At 44.1% G+C, this 14287-nt stretch overlaps 1 protein-coding gene across 3 annotated transcripts in view; it reads right to left on the bottom strand.

Annotated features, from left to right (window-relative positions):
* The window catches only part of NLGN4X (neuroligin 4 X-linked), a 270570-nt gene that overhangs the window by 189158 nt on the left and 67125 nt on the right, over positions 1-14287 (bottom strand). For all 3 annotated transcript variants that reach the window (XM_032475307.1, XM_032475310.1, XM_032475308.1), the window contains exon 3: positions 11908-12702. In XM_032475307.1, coding sequence (XP_032331198.1) covers positions 11908-12379 — 472 coding nt within the window. In that variant the 5' untranslated portion in view covers positions 12380-12702. The remainder of the gene's footprint in view (positions 1-11907; positions 12703-14287) is intronic.

Genomic DNA, 14287 nt, shown 5'->3' on the forward strand with positions numbered 1-14287 from the left:
TTTACATATCACATTATCACACTGCATTAGTTACTGAATGCTTCGTAACAAGTTACCACCAGCCTAATGGCTCACAACAATGTATTTATTTTATCATAGTTTCTGTGTATCAGGGATCCAGGCACAGCTTAACTGGGTTCTGCTTCAGTATCTCCCATGAGGCTTCAGTGAAGACATCGGCCATAGCTGGGGTCTCTTCTGAAATCTGACCAGGCAAGATTGGACCCCAAGCTCACTTGGTTCTTGGTAGGATTCAGTTCCTTGTAGCCTGTTGACCTGAATGCCTCAGTTCTTTGCTGGCTCTTCGTCAAAGGCAGCTTTCATGGAAATCTTTCCAACATGGAAGTTTGTTCCAACAAAGCATGGAAACCACCAGGGCAACAGAGAGCGCCTGCTTGGAAGACACAAGTTCCAAGCCAATGCAATGTAACCATGGAAAGCGACACCCCCCCAACCCGTTCACATCCCATTGGTTAGAAGGAAGCGCCATGTCCTGCCCGCACTCAAGTAGACGGAATTCCACAAGAGCACGACTACCAGGATGCCAGGGTCACAGAGGCCTTGCTGGACTCAGTCGACCGGACACCACCTACACCAGTACTAGCGGTGCCGGTGCCCTGAATTTTCCAGGGAAAGACAATGAGAATCTTCATGGCCTGCCAGATGTGGATTCAGATGGAACAGCTGGGCCTCCTGCACGGACTCAAGAGGATTCTCAAAAAAAAGAAAGAAGTGTAGGAATGGCCAGTCCTTCCTCAGGAACAAGACTTCAGGAGAAGGATATTACATTCATTTTCTAGCTCATTCATGCACAGACTCTTCCAGCTGGAAAACCACCGTCTTAGGGGCTGCAAAGCTGAGAAGACCTTATTCTCTAGTGAGCAGAGGGAGAGAAGACAGCCAGGAGACCAGGAGACTGTCGGATGGGCTTCCTTAGGGAGAGAGCAGTGGGCACTGATGGAGGGTTTCAGAACCACGGTGCAGAGAGAAAACATTACAATCCAGGTTGTCGTAGGATTCCCAGCACTATTGCATCAACTGACCCCACAGTGGGTGGCTTCAAGCAACAGGAGTTTAAATGTCTCCCTGCTCTGCAGAGAGACCCCCAGTATTAAGGAGTCCACAGAGCTGGTTCCTCCTGTAGGCTCTGAGGGAAACTCGGTTCCGTGTCTCTCTCTCTCAGCTCTGAGTTTTTGGCGTGTTTCATCAATCCTCAGCGTTCTCTGGCTTGTAGATGCATGTCTTCAGTCTCTGCCTCCATCTCCACCTGGTCTTCTCCCTGTGAACCTCTGCTTTCGTCATCTTCTCCTTCTCCTCCTTATGCTGTAAGCATTCAACACACATTAAACTCATGGCCTGGTAACAGTGTAGGTGGGAGCACTTGTGCTGAGATTCCAAGATTCCGCGTCTGAGTTTCAAGAGCCTTCTGCCCAATAGAGACGGGAAGGACCAGGTGTTCTCGGTGACCTGTTTGACCACTTTCCTTCATATTTGTTTCTTTCTTACATGTTGAAGAAAACATCCACTTCTCTTCACAGAGAAGATATGGCTTCCCCAATTTTTTTTTTTAATGGAGTCCTAGAAATGAAAGAAGTGAAACTTATATGATTCTTTTATTTTTCCCCCTATTCCTGATCTCCACCTCTGGTAACTGTCAATCTATTTTCTGTATCTATGAGCTTGGGGGTTCTTTGGTTTTTGGTTTTCATTTTTAGATTCCACTTATAAGTGAAATCATACAGTATTTGTGTTTCTCTGACTCATTTCACTGAGCATAATTCCCTCGAGATCTATCCGTGTTGTTGCAGATGGCGGGGCTTCCGTTTCCTGCAGCTGAATAACATTCCATTATATGTATGTGTATATGTGTATATGTATATACACACCACACCTTCTTTATCCATTTATCCTTCAGTGGACACTTAGACTATTTCCATATATTGGCTGTTGTAAATAACGCTGCAGTGAACATGTGGGCGCAGATCCCTTTCTAAGTTAGTATTTTTGTTTTCTTTAGATAAATACCCACAAGTGGACTCGCTGGCTCATAGGATCGTTTATTTTATATTTTTGAGGGACCTCCATACTGGTCTTCCAGAGTGGCAGGCAGCAATTTGCACTCCCACCAACAGTGCACGAGGGGTCCCTTCATGCCATTTCCTTGCTCACACTTGATTTCTTGTCCTTTTGATGACAGTCACCCCAGCAGGCGTGCAGCAGGCATCTCACTGTAGCTCTCACTTGCATTTGTGTGATGATTAATGATGTCGCGCGTCCCTTCGTGCACCTGTTGGCCACCCGCACATCTTCTTTGAAAAAAATGTCTATTCAGATCTTGCGCCCATTTTTAAATCGGATTGTTGGGGTATTTTTGAAAAAAATATTGTGTCTCTTCTTCTGAGGACCCCGGGTAGGATAGATTCAGGGTCCTGGCTAATACAGGGTGACCTCATGTTACCTTGATTACATTTGTAAAAACCTTATTTCCAAACTGGGTGCCGTTCAGAGGTATTGGGGGCTAGAACTTCAACACATCTTTTTTGGGGGGGGCCACATAATTCAACCCCTAACACAGGTCAACTCAGAACCTGTGACAAGAGAAAAATTTGAAGGATTTAATCCCCATGGCATGGTCTGTAAAAGTCTTTCAAAGATTCCAACTGATATTCTGTGGTCTTAGAATAACAATTTTGTATCTCACAGACCCCAAATTCCTGCAAGCTAGCACCTCATGGTACCTCCTCATAGCTTCTCTAATTTAAATCATGACCGTAGGAAGAATAATAATAAACAATAGTAATAAGTTAAAACAACTACAGAATCTTAATTTGAAGAAAACGCTGGAGAAAGCTCATTTTCCCCTAAGTCTAGAAAAAGCCTTCTACGACGTGGAGCTCAACTCTTTTGCAACCTGTGAACTTTAATTAATTTCTTGGAAATGATTCCGCCTCCATTAAGTCAAATTACAGTCGATCACATTCAAAACCAGGCACCCCACTGCTTTCTCAAAACTACAAACCAATTAGTGTCTTGGCCGTCCTGTCCCAATTTTATGCTTCCTTCCTTCGTAACACCTCAGGGGCCTGGTATTTCGGGGAAACGTGCAGCCAACAGATTCTGGCCGCGCTGCGACTGGTAATTGTCGTGCAGGCTGACAGTCCCGGGGGGCACCTGAGCCACAGCTGCAAGCTGCTTTGCCCTGGTGTATGAGGACAGCTTGCAGTAAAAAGCAGAGGGATCATATTTCCCTTGAGTTTCTAACTCATACTGTAAAATATGATGTGACTTCTAAAACATTATGAAAACATGTGGTTTCAGGTTCAATATACGTAAGCCAAGAGCTGAAGGCGTTCGCCAAAAAGGGGGGAAAAAACCGTAACATAAACTCTGAGTGTTTACAATGCATATTGTGATGAATGAGAACAAACGCATGCCTACTGGCTGACATCAGCAATGACTGTTGCTACCAGGACAGCCACATAAAAATAAGATAATCGGCTGAGAGCCTACCCACAGCAGGCTACAGAGGAGGAGGAGAGGGTCTTGAAGCCATGTGCAGGAGGAAATTGAGCCTGCAAAATACGTCTGTGGAAGAAACAAAATTTCTTGTCTTCAAAGATTTCCAGAGCAATAGGCTGGGTGAGGCAGGAATCCATTCAAAAGTGCTTTTTGGCTCAGTGGGTAAGAGATTTCCCATGTATGGATCGCCGGTCCTTTCAAACAGTGAAAGGGACTCCCTTACAAAGCTGCAAATGTCTTTACTGGCCAGGTTCAAAGGCGGCTGCGTGCCCGGGGACTGTCCACGCATTCATTTGCTTCATGCATTCAAGCAGACGATGCATTCATGAAATGCACAAATGCACCCTGCTTTCAAAGGGTGCACAGTCGGCCAGGGGCGCAGACTTGTAAAATGGTGATCAGAGTGAGACTCTGGGGACACAGAGGGGGCCATTTCATCTCTGCTTAGGGCTTCAGAGGGTTGATGAAGATGGAAATACCGCATTGGAAAAGAGTTTGGGTGAAACAGCCCCTCAAGCTCCTTCAACATGGAAGATCTTAGAATTGTGTGACTGAAGTCTTAGCTGAGTTCATCTCTTACCCCCAGGTAATATGGTGATTGCACAGTATGATAGTCAACCTACCAAAGTCCCTTTCTTTGAGAAAAAAAAAAAAAAACGCATGAAATGCAAACATCCTTGTACAGCGCGCTTTCGTGGAATCTGACCTCATTATTACCGGATCCTTCAAAACTCAAAAGGAAATACCTACTCTAAGCTTGTATGCTTTTATCAGTCTAATTTTCCTAGAGTAGAAACAGTTTTTAAGGTTTATGACTCTATTTTTAAATCTGTTTTTTAAAACACACAAAATTAATATTATAGTGATATCCGATTAGTTATCTGGATGCACATGTTATAAAACAGAGAGTTCTGAGAGAATTTCATGGCATAAAAACTGGGGGGAGCAGTCAGACTTTTCATGTAGTTTTTAAAATTCCAGGCAATTAAGTACGTTTGAATTTGATAAGGGAGGAACCGTGAGTTCTTTGATTTAACCTTAGTACATCATCTGTTGAGAGGAAACCTCTGCATTAGCATTCCTTTGGTTGGAATTGTATTTACGAATCCTCCAACGTCAAAAATATAACAATGCAAAGAATACCTAAGTGAGGACCTTGCATGACAAATTATACCGTCAATGCACCTTCCTATAGTTCTGGCATGGTTTTATCTCTTTCCTCCTTCCCCGTTTTGTCTTGGTCCATTTGGAGGGGCAACAGACAAGCTGAGTTTCAGAGAACCGAGAAAGCACATCTTCACCACACAACGTAGGAGTATTGTCTTGGAAACTCATCTCAAGATGGGTGGAGACGGAGAGGGTACAGCTCAGTGGTAGAGCGCATGCTTAGCATGTACAAGGTCCTGGGTTCAGTCCCCAGTATCCCCTGTAAAAATAAATAAATCCAATTACCTCCTCCATCCCCCCCTCAAAATAAAATAACTAAAAAAAAAAAAAGATGGGCAGAAAGCTTTCCATCATGGGTTGCCAATGGAGAACACCAACTTTCAGATTCTTTCCCTTTTTTCCCCTGAAAGCTGAAAGGACTCCCTGCTTGAATCTGATGTGCACACTGACCCCTTTCGGAAACTTGAGCTTTGCTGGGGTCGCTTTGTCCTTTTCCATCAAAGGACTCACGTCTCTTTCCATCACCCCTTGGACTTGCCCAAAGCTTTGCACAAGGTAACTGCAAACAGCAACTTGTTGATCAACGATTTTTAAATACATCAGCTGAAAAGAGCTCTCAAGAGAATAAAGAATGGAGGAGAGAGGAAAATACACAGAGAATCAGAGCTGGGATCCAGAGGTCAATAGGTTATCTGGCTTGAGCCAGAACTACAGGAATGCGTAGCAGGCAGATGGGTGTCAGGTGAACCTCGGTCCAGTTTTTAATGGAATGATGGATTGTGTCTTGTCATAAAGCTGATGGAGCACAACACAGCTCAAAGCATCAGTGTGAAGGAAAGGGACAGGAGTGTTTTGGAAGGACGGTTTTCCCATCTTGTCGAAACCACTCTACAAAAGGTCCTCAATACGTTCAGGGTTCCTCCCTTTCCGATGGGAACGCACACCCCCAACCAGGGCAGAATTGACTGTTGTGCCCACAGCCCCATTCCCAGCACACAAGAGGGTGTCCTGACTAAGGGAGACGTCAGAGTGCTTGGGAATTCGGACAAGAAAGCGCAGTAGACTAAGTTCCGTGTTCGTTTCACCTTGGATTTTTCCAGAAAACCAGAACACATTAGATTTTAAGGGAATTCTGGATATTTCTCTCTTGGGGTTTCCTACACACACACACACACACACACACACACACACAGCACAGACTATACACCAATGCCCACCTTCCCCGAGATAATCAGACATGTGAAATCTAACAGGAAAGTTTTTTGTCCCCAATTTTTTTTTTGCATCTGCTTCCAATGTGTGGAAACAGACTTCTCTAAGTACACAGTATTTGACGGAATTGCTAACACAGAGACCGCAGTGTCTGATCCTCATTTCCGGTTAACAAGGGGTCTGTACATGAAGGACCACACTTGGCTCAGGCGCCCCCGCCGGCGCCGGTGCCTGTGCGTTCACCGGGTGACGGGCAGCTCTGACCTCCCCCTGGACGGCCTCTTCCCTGCATCTCACGCACCCTCCGTGGTCCTCAGACCCGCAGCTGAGCGATTCCCAGCTGCTCTTTGCCTCCCCTGCGGTTTGGACATTATTGCACCCGGAAGAAGGATTCAGGAACCAAGGAGAAAATATGAAATATTTCCCTTTGGAAACAGCCAGGGTTAGGAGAACCAAACAACGGACTTTATTTTATAGTTGTTTCTTACACAGTAGCTTACTCCAAAAATCACTATAATCCTTAAAAAAAAAAAAATTCAGAGGAGCTGTAATACTATTACTATGTAACCGAGGTCACTAAATATTGAAAAGGCTGAAGGTTGGACCAAGAGGACGTGGAAGATAAACACCCTGTCCAAACCAGCAGCATCTCTGGCAATAAATGAAGCTGTTCCATGTCCTGGGGGCAAGATCTTGCACAAGTAAATAATGAGCACGTTGTTGGGAACGGACAAATATTCCGGCAGACTAACTGCACCTGAAGTTTCTATCTTGAACAGTTTTTTGGGGGTAATATTGCTCATGATCTGCACGTACAGCAAGGTTGGTTTTTAATACATTCTAAGGCATTTGGACTTTTTCTGATTGAGGAAAAGCATCCTGAATTGCAAATGCAATTCAGTTAAAATTCACGTCCTGGAAGATGACAAGGTGTAAGGGCAAATTCTCAGTTTTTCTAAATTATCCAAACAGGTCTAAGTCATCGTAACCAAATGGTATTATTCCAAATCTGCACAATTTCTAAACCCCCCACAGGATTATTTCCCTAAGGGTGAACCTTTCAAAAGCTGGGATCACAGACACGTGTTATCGAGAATCCACTCCTGCTCAACCATGTTCACAAAATACTGGATTCTTTTCAATTAATCCCAGTCAGGGAGATGTTTATTTAATCATCTTTCAAAATTATCTTCACTTACAAGCTACATGCACACAACATCAAACGTCCAACTGACAGACGAAAATGGACATTATTTTGCTATTTTCTCAGAGCTGCAGGCTGATGCTGGTCGGATAAAGCGTCGGTCTCACTGCCTCTACCCACTTAACTTTTAGTCCCTCGCCTGGACTCTGCCACTCTCTGCAGACAACTGAACTATTTGCAACTGTCAAGAAGAGAAAGGAATTAAGTTTCCCTTTATCTCATGTTAAAGAAAAAAAAAGAGTGCATGAATTTTAATGCTCTCTTGATGCTTAATTTCTGTACATCACACAGGAGGCTAAAAACCCATTTGACACCTCAGGCTGAAGAAGACAAACCTTACGAATTAAGCAGAAAGAGATAATCCCCTGCTCTTCCAAAACAAACAAACAAAAAAGCCACTCCTCAACATTCCCTTTTCTGAAAGCCACGCTAGGAACTGTCAGAAGTGATGGTCCCTTAACTCTTATCTTCATTTCTTAAGCTGACCCCTTCCAGGACCACAGGAAGTAGTGACGTTACGGACAATGCACATGAGTTATGTATGAGATTTATATGCATATCTATATGTGCGTTTATATTTGCATATAGTTATGTGTGCATCTATATATTATTTGCATATATTTATATATGCACTTACATATTATCAATATATGTGCATATAATAGACATGCAACTTTTTAATTTTTTATTACATATACAAATATATTTTATATATATTACATATTTATTTATATATACAAATATATTTTATTTATTGTATATTTATTATATATACAAATATTTTTATATAACATATATATTTAAAAAAACCACCAATATGCACATGCAATTTAGCTGAAAAGTTCTGGTTCGGTTTTCTACTATGAATTATGTTGCATTCACATCAGACTATTGGTGGTTATATGTGCAACATATATGTGCACTTTCTATGAATTAATTATCTTTTATCTCCCAGCATGCCTCTACTTACGCACGAGGAAACTGAGGTACACAGTACCTGAGTACCGTGCCCACATTACTCAGCTGGTAAGGGGACAAGCTGGCACTGGAAGCCTGGCAGGCACGTTCTCGACCAATCCTCCAAGCTGAGCTGAAGGAGTGAACCACATTTGCATTCAAAAGGGTACAGAAAAGATGATCTGAACCCCCACGTTCATAGAAGCATTATTCTCAACAGCCGAGATATGGAAACATCCTAAGTGTCCACCGAATGGATAAAGGAGCTGTGGTGGATCCACAATGGAATATTACTCAGCCATAAAAAAGCAAATTCCTGCCATCTGTGACCGTGTGGATGGGCCTCTAGGGCATGATGCTAAGTGACATTAGTCAGAAAAAGACAAACAGTGTATTTACTTACACGTGAAATCTAAACAAACAAACAAAAAAACAAACAAAACCACCAAACTAGGAAAAAAAGAGGTCAGATTTGTTGCAACCAGAGGTAGGGGGGTGTAGAGGGCTGGGGAATTGGATGGAGGTGACCCCAAGGTACCAACTCCCAGCTCTAAGATAAATAAGTACTAGGGGATAACATGCAATAAGATGATCACAGTTCCCACTGCCCTACGAGATATGGGCAAGTTGTCAAGACAGTAAATCCTAAGAGTTCTCACCACAGGAAAAAAAAAAAATCTGTTTTGCTTCCTTTATGTTTATCATACTTGTATGAGAAGACGGATGTGGGCTGAACCTCTTGCAGTCATCATTTCACAATATATGTACGTTTTGTTTCTGCAAACAGTGCAGGCATGTAGCTTCTCTCACCAGCAAAATTCCATTAGTTACATATTGCAGTGAGATCGATTTTTACCTATGCAGCCCCTATGAGATTTCTGATTCTCTTGTCAGCATGGTACGAGGTATTGCCTGTGATAATGTCCACTGACAGACGACTGGATAAAGAAGCTGTGTTATATTTATACAATGGAATACTACTCAGCCATGAAAAAGAATGGAATAATGCCTTTTGCAGCAACATGGATGGACCTGGACACTGTCATACTAAGTGAAGTAAGTCAGACAGAGAAAGACAAATATCATATGATATCAATTATACGTGGAATCTAAAAAAAAAATGATACAAATGAACTTATTTACAAACCAGAAATAGACTTACATACATAAAAAACAAACTTATGGTCACCAAAAGGGAAGGGTGGCAGGGAGGGATTAATTAGGAGTTTAGGATTAACAGATACACACTACTATATACAAAATAGATACATAACAAGGATCTACTGTACAGTACAGGGAACTGTATTCAATATCTTGTAATAAACTATAAGGAAACAGAATATGAAAAGGAATATATATATATATATATTTGTATGTATAACTGAATCACTATGCTGTGCACCAGAAACTAACACGACATTGTAAATCATATATACTTCAATTAAAAAACAGTGCCCTAAAAACCCCAGAGAGTAAACATGTTGCACTGAATTTATTTTTAAATTTAGACTGCTTTTCTATTAGGCAGCATTTGTCACATGTTTCTATTCCCAAATTCCTATTCCATACGGAAGCACAAAGAAAGGGCCAAATTGTTTATGGTTCCAGTCCACACAACTGCACATCAGTGAGTCTGGATTCAAGGACACTTCCTTAGTAAACAATCTCATGGTGACCGGGGGGAAAGGGCGTGAGAAGCGATACACTTGGGAGTTTGAGATTTGCAAATGTTAGCCACTATACATAAAAATGTTTAAAAAAAAAAGTTTCTTCTGTAGAGCACAGGGAACTCTATTCAATATCTCACAACGAAAAAGAATATGAAAATGAATATATGTATGTATATGCAAGATTGGGACCCTGTGTTGTACACCAGAAACTGACACAATGTAACTGACTATATTTCAAATAAAAAAAAATAAAAATTCAAAAAAAAGGGGACACTTGCTGTTTCTTCATGGATAAGCCACTTGGGTCCCACCTCTCCCAAGAAGGCATTCCATCTGAAGTGAATTCCTCGTTCGAAAGCTTAACGCAATCAAGTCACCGGGTCCCAGACGCCAGCATGACAAAATGTATTCTGAAAGCAAGTTTAATCCTGTACCCTGTTCTGTTTTCTTTCCCCGTCTCTGTCTTTCTTTCTTTACATTCCTCTATTTGAATGGCTCATTAGGAGGAAGATGGAGACCCAGGTGGCTCCTGCAGTGAGAACTCTGATTGGTTTTGGGGCGGGGACACCCACACACAATCTCACATCAGCACCATGCAGCCCAGGGCCCAGCATGGATGTGCTGTGTCCAAACGCCAGGTTAACTCCTCCAATCCCACGCAGACCGCGACGGGTAACTGTGTGACCTGTCGTCGTGACGACAGAGGCCACGTGCCAGAAGCTATGATGAAACAGAGTTCAGTCCTGTCATTTCTTTCCCTCGGGTTTTTTTGTCATCTCCCTAACAGACACTCCAGCCTGGCTTCTCATGAAAGGCACTCAGACCACCTTTCAGCCTCCCCACAGAGGAGGAACGGTACGGCAGACACACTTTGGAGATCACTGAATAATGTGACGGTTGATGGCAGACTTGCAGCCAAATTACATGGAGAAACTTTTCCCAAGGATGAAAGAAAGGAAGAAAGGAAGAAAGGAAAGAAAGAAAGGAAAGAAAGGAAAGAAAGGAAAGAAAGGAAAGAAAGGGAAAGAAGAAAGAAAGGAAAGAAAGAAAGAAAGAAAGGAAAGAAGAAGAAGAAAGAAAGAAAGAAAGAAAGAAAGAAAGAAAGAAAGAAAGAAAGAAAGAAAGAAAGAAAGAAAGAAAGAAAGAAAGGAAAGAAAGAAAGAAATACCGCCATAGAAGTTATGAAGGACAAGGATGCACTTCACTTCCTATAGTCAGTAGTAGTGATGGATATGATTCCTCTGAAGGACTCTTTTAAACTCAAGGAAGATTTCGTTCTACGCTTTTCTTTCTCCTTGCATAAAAACAGCATATGCAAATAAGAAACGGGGTATCACTGTGGCACCCCTTCAGTCCGGTTAGCCTTTATAAAGCATTTTAATTTGACCTCTACATCAACAAGGAGGGAGCCAAGTTTTACTAGCCCTGCACTGAGTCAATACACGGAACAGGGTGGTTTTGTTTGTTTGTTTGTTTGTTTGTTTACAGATTTTTTCACTGCTATGATATCACCAAGAAAAGGGGGGCGTTCTGTTCAGACAAGCACATTGTCTTCCAGCAGAGCTAGAATCCCCAATGATACACATTTGCCGTTTGATGGCAGCGACTATCGGAAGGAAATAAAGTCCGCATTTATGTCAACAACGTGGATTCTAAACAAGAAAGTCCAATCGTTTTATGCAACATCCCTTACTTGTGTATTTAAAAGTATCAGCGGTTCCTTTTTAAGACTCAAAAAATGGGGGTGCTAACATCTAAAGCTGTCAAAGCACAAGGAACCACTCCTTACATAATTTTCAGTTTGCCCAGTTGACCATGATCGTGCTCTTAATTCTATTATTCTGTCTAGATTCCTTCCTTTACAGACGATTCAGGATATAACGTGTACCACTCTCCGCTTCCGCTTGTGATCACCTGCAAATAAACACTGCAGCAAGGCTAGAGAGGGAGCCCAGGGCAAGAATCAAGTCGTTTGTGACGGTGTTGTCCACCTACTAGACGCTGTGTGAATGTTTGAGTGGAACAAATGACAAGTTATGGAAATAGCAACATTCAGAACGTGGTGGGGGAAAATGGGTTCCAGAAAATCCCATGCACGGGACTTTATAAAACCCTCCTGGCCAATGGCTCCGGCACCGAGTGGGAGCGAGGTGCCTGCTGTTCAGGTCGGGTACTTACCGTCCTCCGTGGGCACGTAGATGTTCAAGTACAGGCAGTCCTCGTTCTGGTCTTGCACGTAGGTCATTAAAGTATCCAGATTGGCAGTGAACCAGATGGGCAGCATGTCGTGCAACAGAGACCGCTCGTCCAGGTGCTGGGGGCACACCGCCGCAAACTGGGTGGCGTTCCGAACGCCGGTCCACGAGGACGGGGGCTCCGGGGGCTGGAACCGCCTTTCTCCAGTGGGCGGTGAGGCGTAGGGGACCCCCAAGTACTGCTCCACGGGACCCAAAATCTCATTGGGCAATGGTGTTCTTAAGCCCCGGATTTTGCCGTAGTTGGTGTTGACCACGGGGTACTGGGCCTGGCTGCCGGTGAGCGTCAACTTGACGGCGAGGGCGGTTATGCACAGGAGGACGTTGGCGTTCCACATGGCGCAGACCGGGGTGAAGAACAGTGGGAGCCATAACAGTCCGCTGGGTCTCGACATGGTTCAGCCACACATCCGCAGGCGTCCGTGGGGTGCAGCTCCGAGCAGGCGAGGCCGGGAGAGAGCGGGCTTTGCGGGCAGCAAGACCCAAGAGATGCGAAGGGCTGGTTAGGAAGCCCCTCCGATGGGTGATGGGTCATAGACAGAGCCCAAGGTTAAGAGCAAGCCCGGAGGTTTTCTCGGCAGCCCATGGCCAGACAGCCACCCTCCTTCAGTCCTGGATCTGAATCCCAGCGAGGGCCAGGCTCCGAGGAAGCAGGGACCATCCAACACCTCCCGAAGGCAACAGTTCCTCACAAAAACGCCAAGGCAGAGCGGTCAGCCTAATGGGAGAAAGAAAAAGCAGAGAAGGATAATGAGGTCAAGACACTGGCCACTTTCAGCGTCTGCTGGGTCTTCCGTGCAACGGTCAACATCACGCAAGGAAATTCTGATTCATTGAGGAACAGCATCTCTAAGCAGCAGAGTCTGGCAAGACCGTCACTTGGCTCACGTTGTGCAGTGAGCCCCAGGTGTGAGCCCCAGCCCCTGGGACAAGGCCAGGATTTGGGAAACACGCAAGTCTTTGGTGAACAAACACACCAGTCGCCCAAAGTTATACTCATTACACGGTTAACTACCGACATCTCCCAATCTCATTATGTTTCAAGATGAGCCCATCAGTGAAAAGGGACTCCCAAAACACTGTTTCTCGGATGTTTAAGAAAACTGTCGTGTCCCCTCAAGGTGATAAGAGTGGACCTCAAAAAGTTGTCCAAGACGGGGAAAAGGGAACTGTGCATTCAGACCAAACTGATCAGCTAACACAAAGGGAGCATCACCTAAGGGAAAGGGTGTAGATGCTGGACACTAATCCTCTTTGGGCTACTCAACAGCACACGTCATCGGTGGGCTACATCCACCATCACCCTGAATCTCAGCTTCCTTGTGAGGAAAACGGAACAAGATGGTGCATTTCAAGTACGTGCCGTAGTGCTTGTCACATCAAGACATCATTCATCATTTAAAAAGTGTGGCTACAGCTATCCTGATTTCCACGTAAAGCACTGCATGCCTTGCAGGGTAAACCCTGCAGCCCTATTTGAGAAGCAAATGGTCCATTTCAGGGATCTCCCTGTTGAGTCTGGGAGGAGTCACCTTCCAAGGAGCGACCCCCTCGATGTGTCTCAGGGTGGATCATATGACAGTTCCGCCTAGACCAACCGCTGCTCGCACGGCATTACAGAACGCCCTGCAAGAGTGCAGAGCATTGCAGATAATGCACCAGGGATAGAAAACACGGCATGCGGTGTTGCAAGGACTATACGTTTAAATACAGCATTCTTCAACCTCACCCAAATTAGACCAATGTGTCTGTAAGGACACTGTGGGTTATTCACAGCATTTCTGGACCTGAATATGATCATGCACTTCATTTAAGTCAACAATTGAGCAGACTAAGTCATTCAGATAATTTTTTTCTTAAATGAAACCTATCTAAGCTGGCTCTCTTGAGGTATAATGTCTCTGGGGAAATTTCCGAAATCCCTGACATTCTGGGCCAAGTTCACCAGAGCTGAATGAAAATGCACTGAAAATCTGGATGGGAGCATTGAAAGTAGAAATTAGCATCACACCCCACAGCTCATTTATGTGTTTGCTTCTATCTTTGAATTCGACTGTAGACAACATTTGGATTCCCGCCACGCCGCGATCCAATTCCTGGATAACTTACAGACGAGACAAGAACACGAACGAGGTGATGACACGTTTGCAATCCTCCGTTTTCCTGAAAGCCCTTCTCAAGCCTTCCTCATGGTAAGAGGAGATGCCAGTGATCTCTGATTCTTACGAACCTGGGTCCCTCAGCGCTCCATCTGTGGGCTGAGGGGACCGAGGTGACCTCCCTGGGCTTTCAATCAATGCCCC

Source organism: Camelus ferus, chromosome X, assembly GCF_009834535.1.
Source record: "Camelus ferus isolate YT-003-E chromosome X, BCGSAC_Cfer_1.0, whole genome shotgun sequence".
Classification (NCBI taxonomy): domain Eukaryota; kingdom Metazoa; phylum Chordata; class Mammalia; order Artiodactyla; family Camelidae; genus Camelus; species Camelus ferus.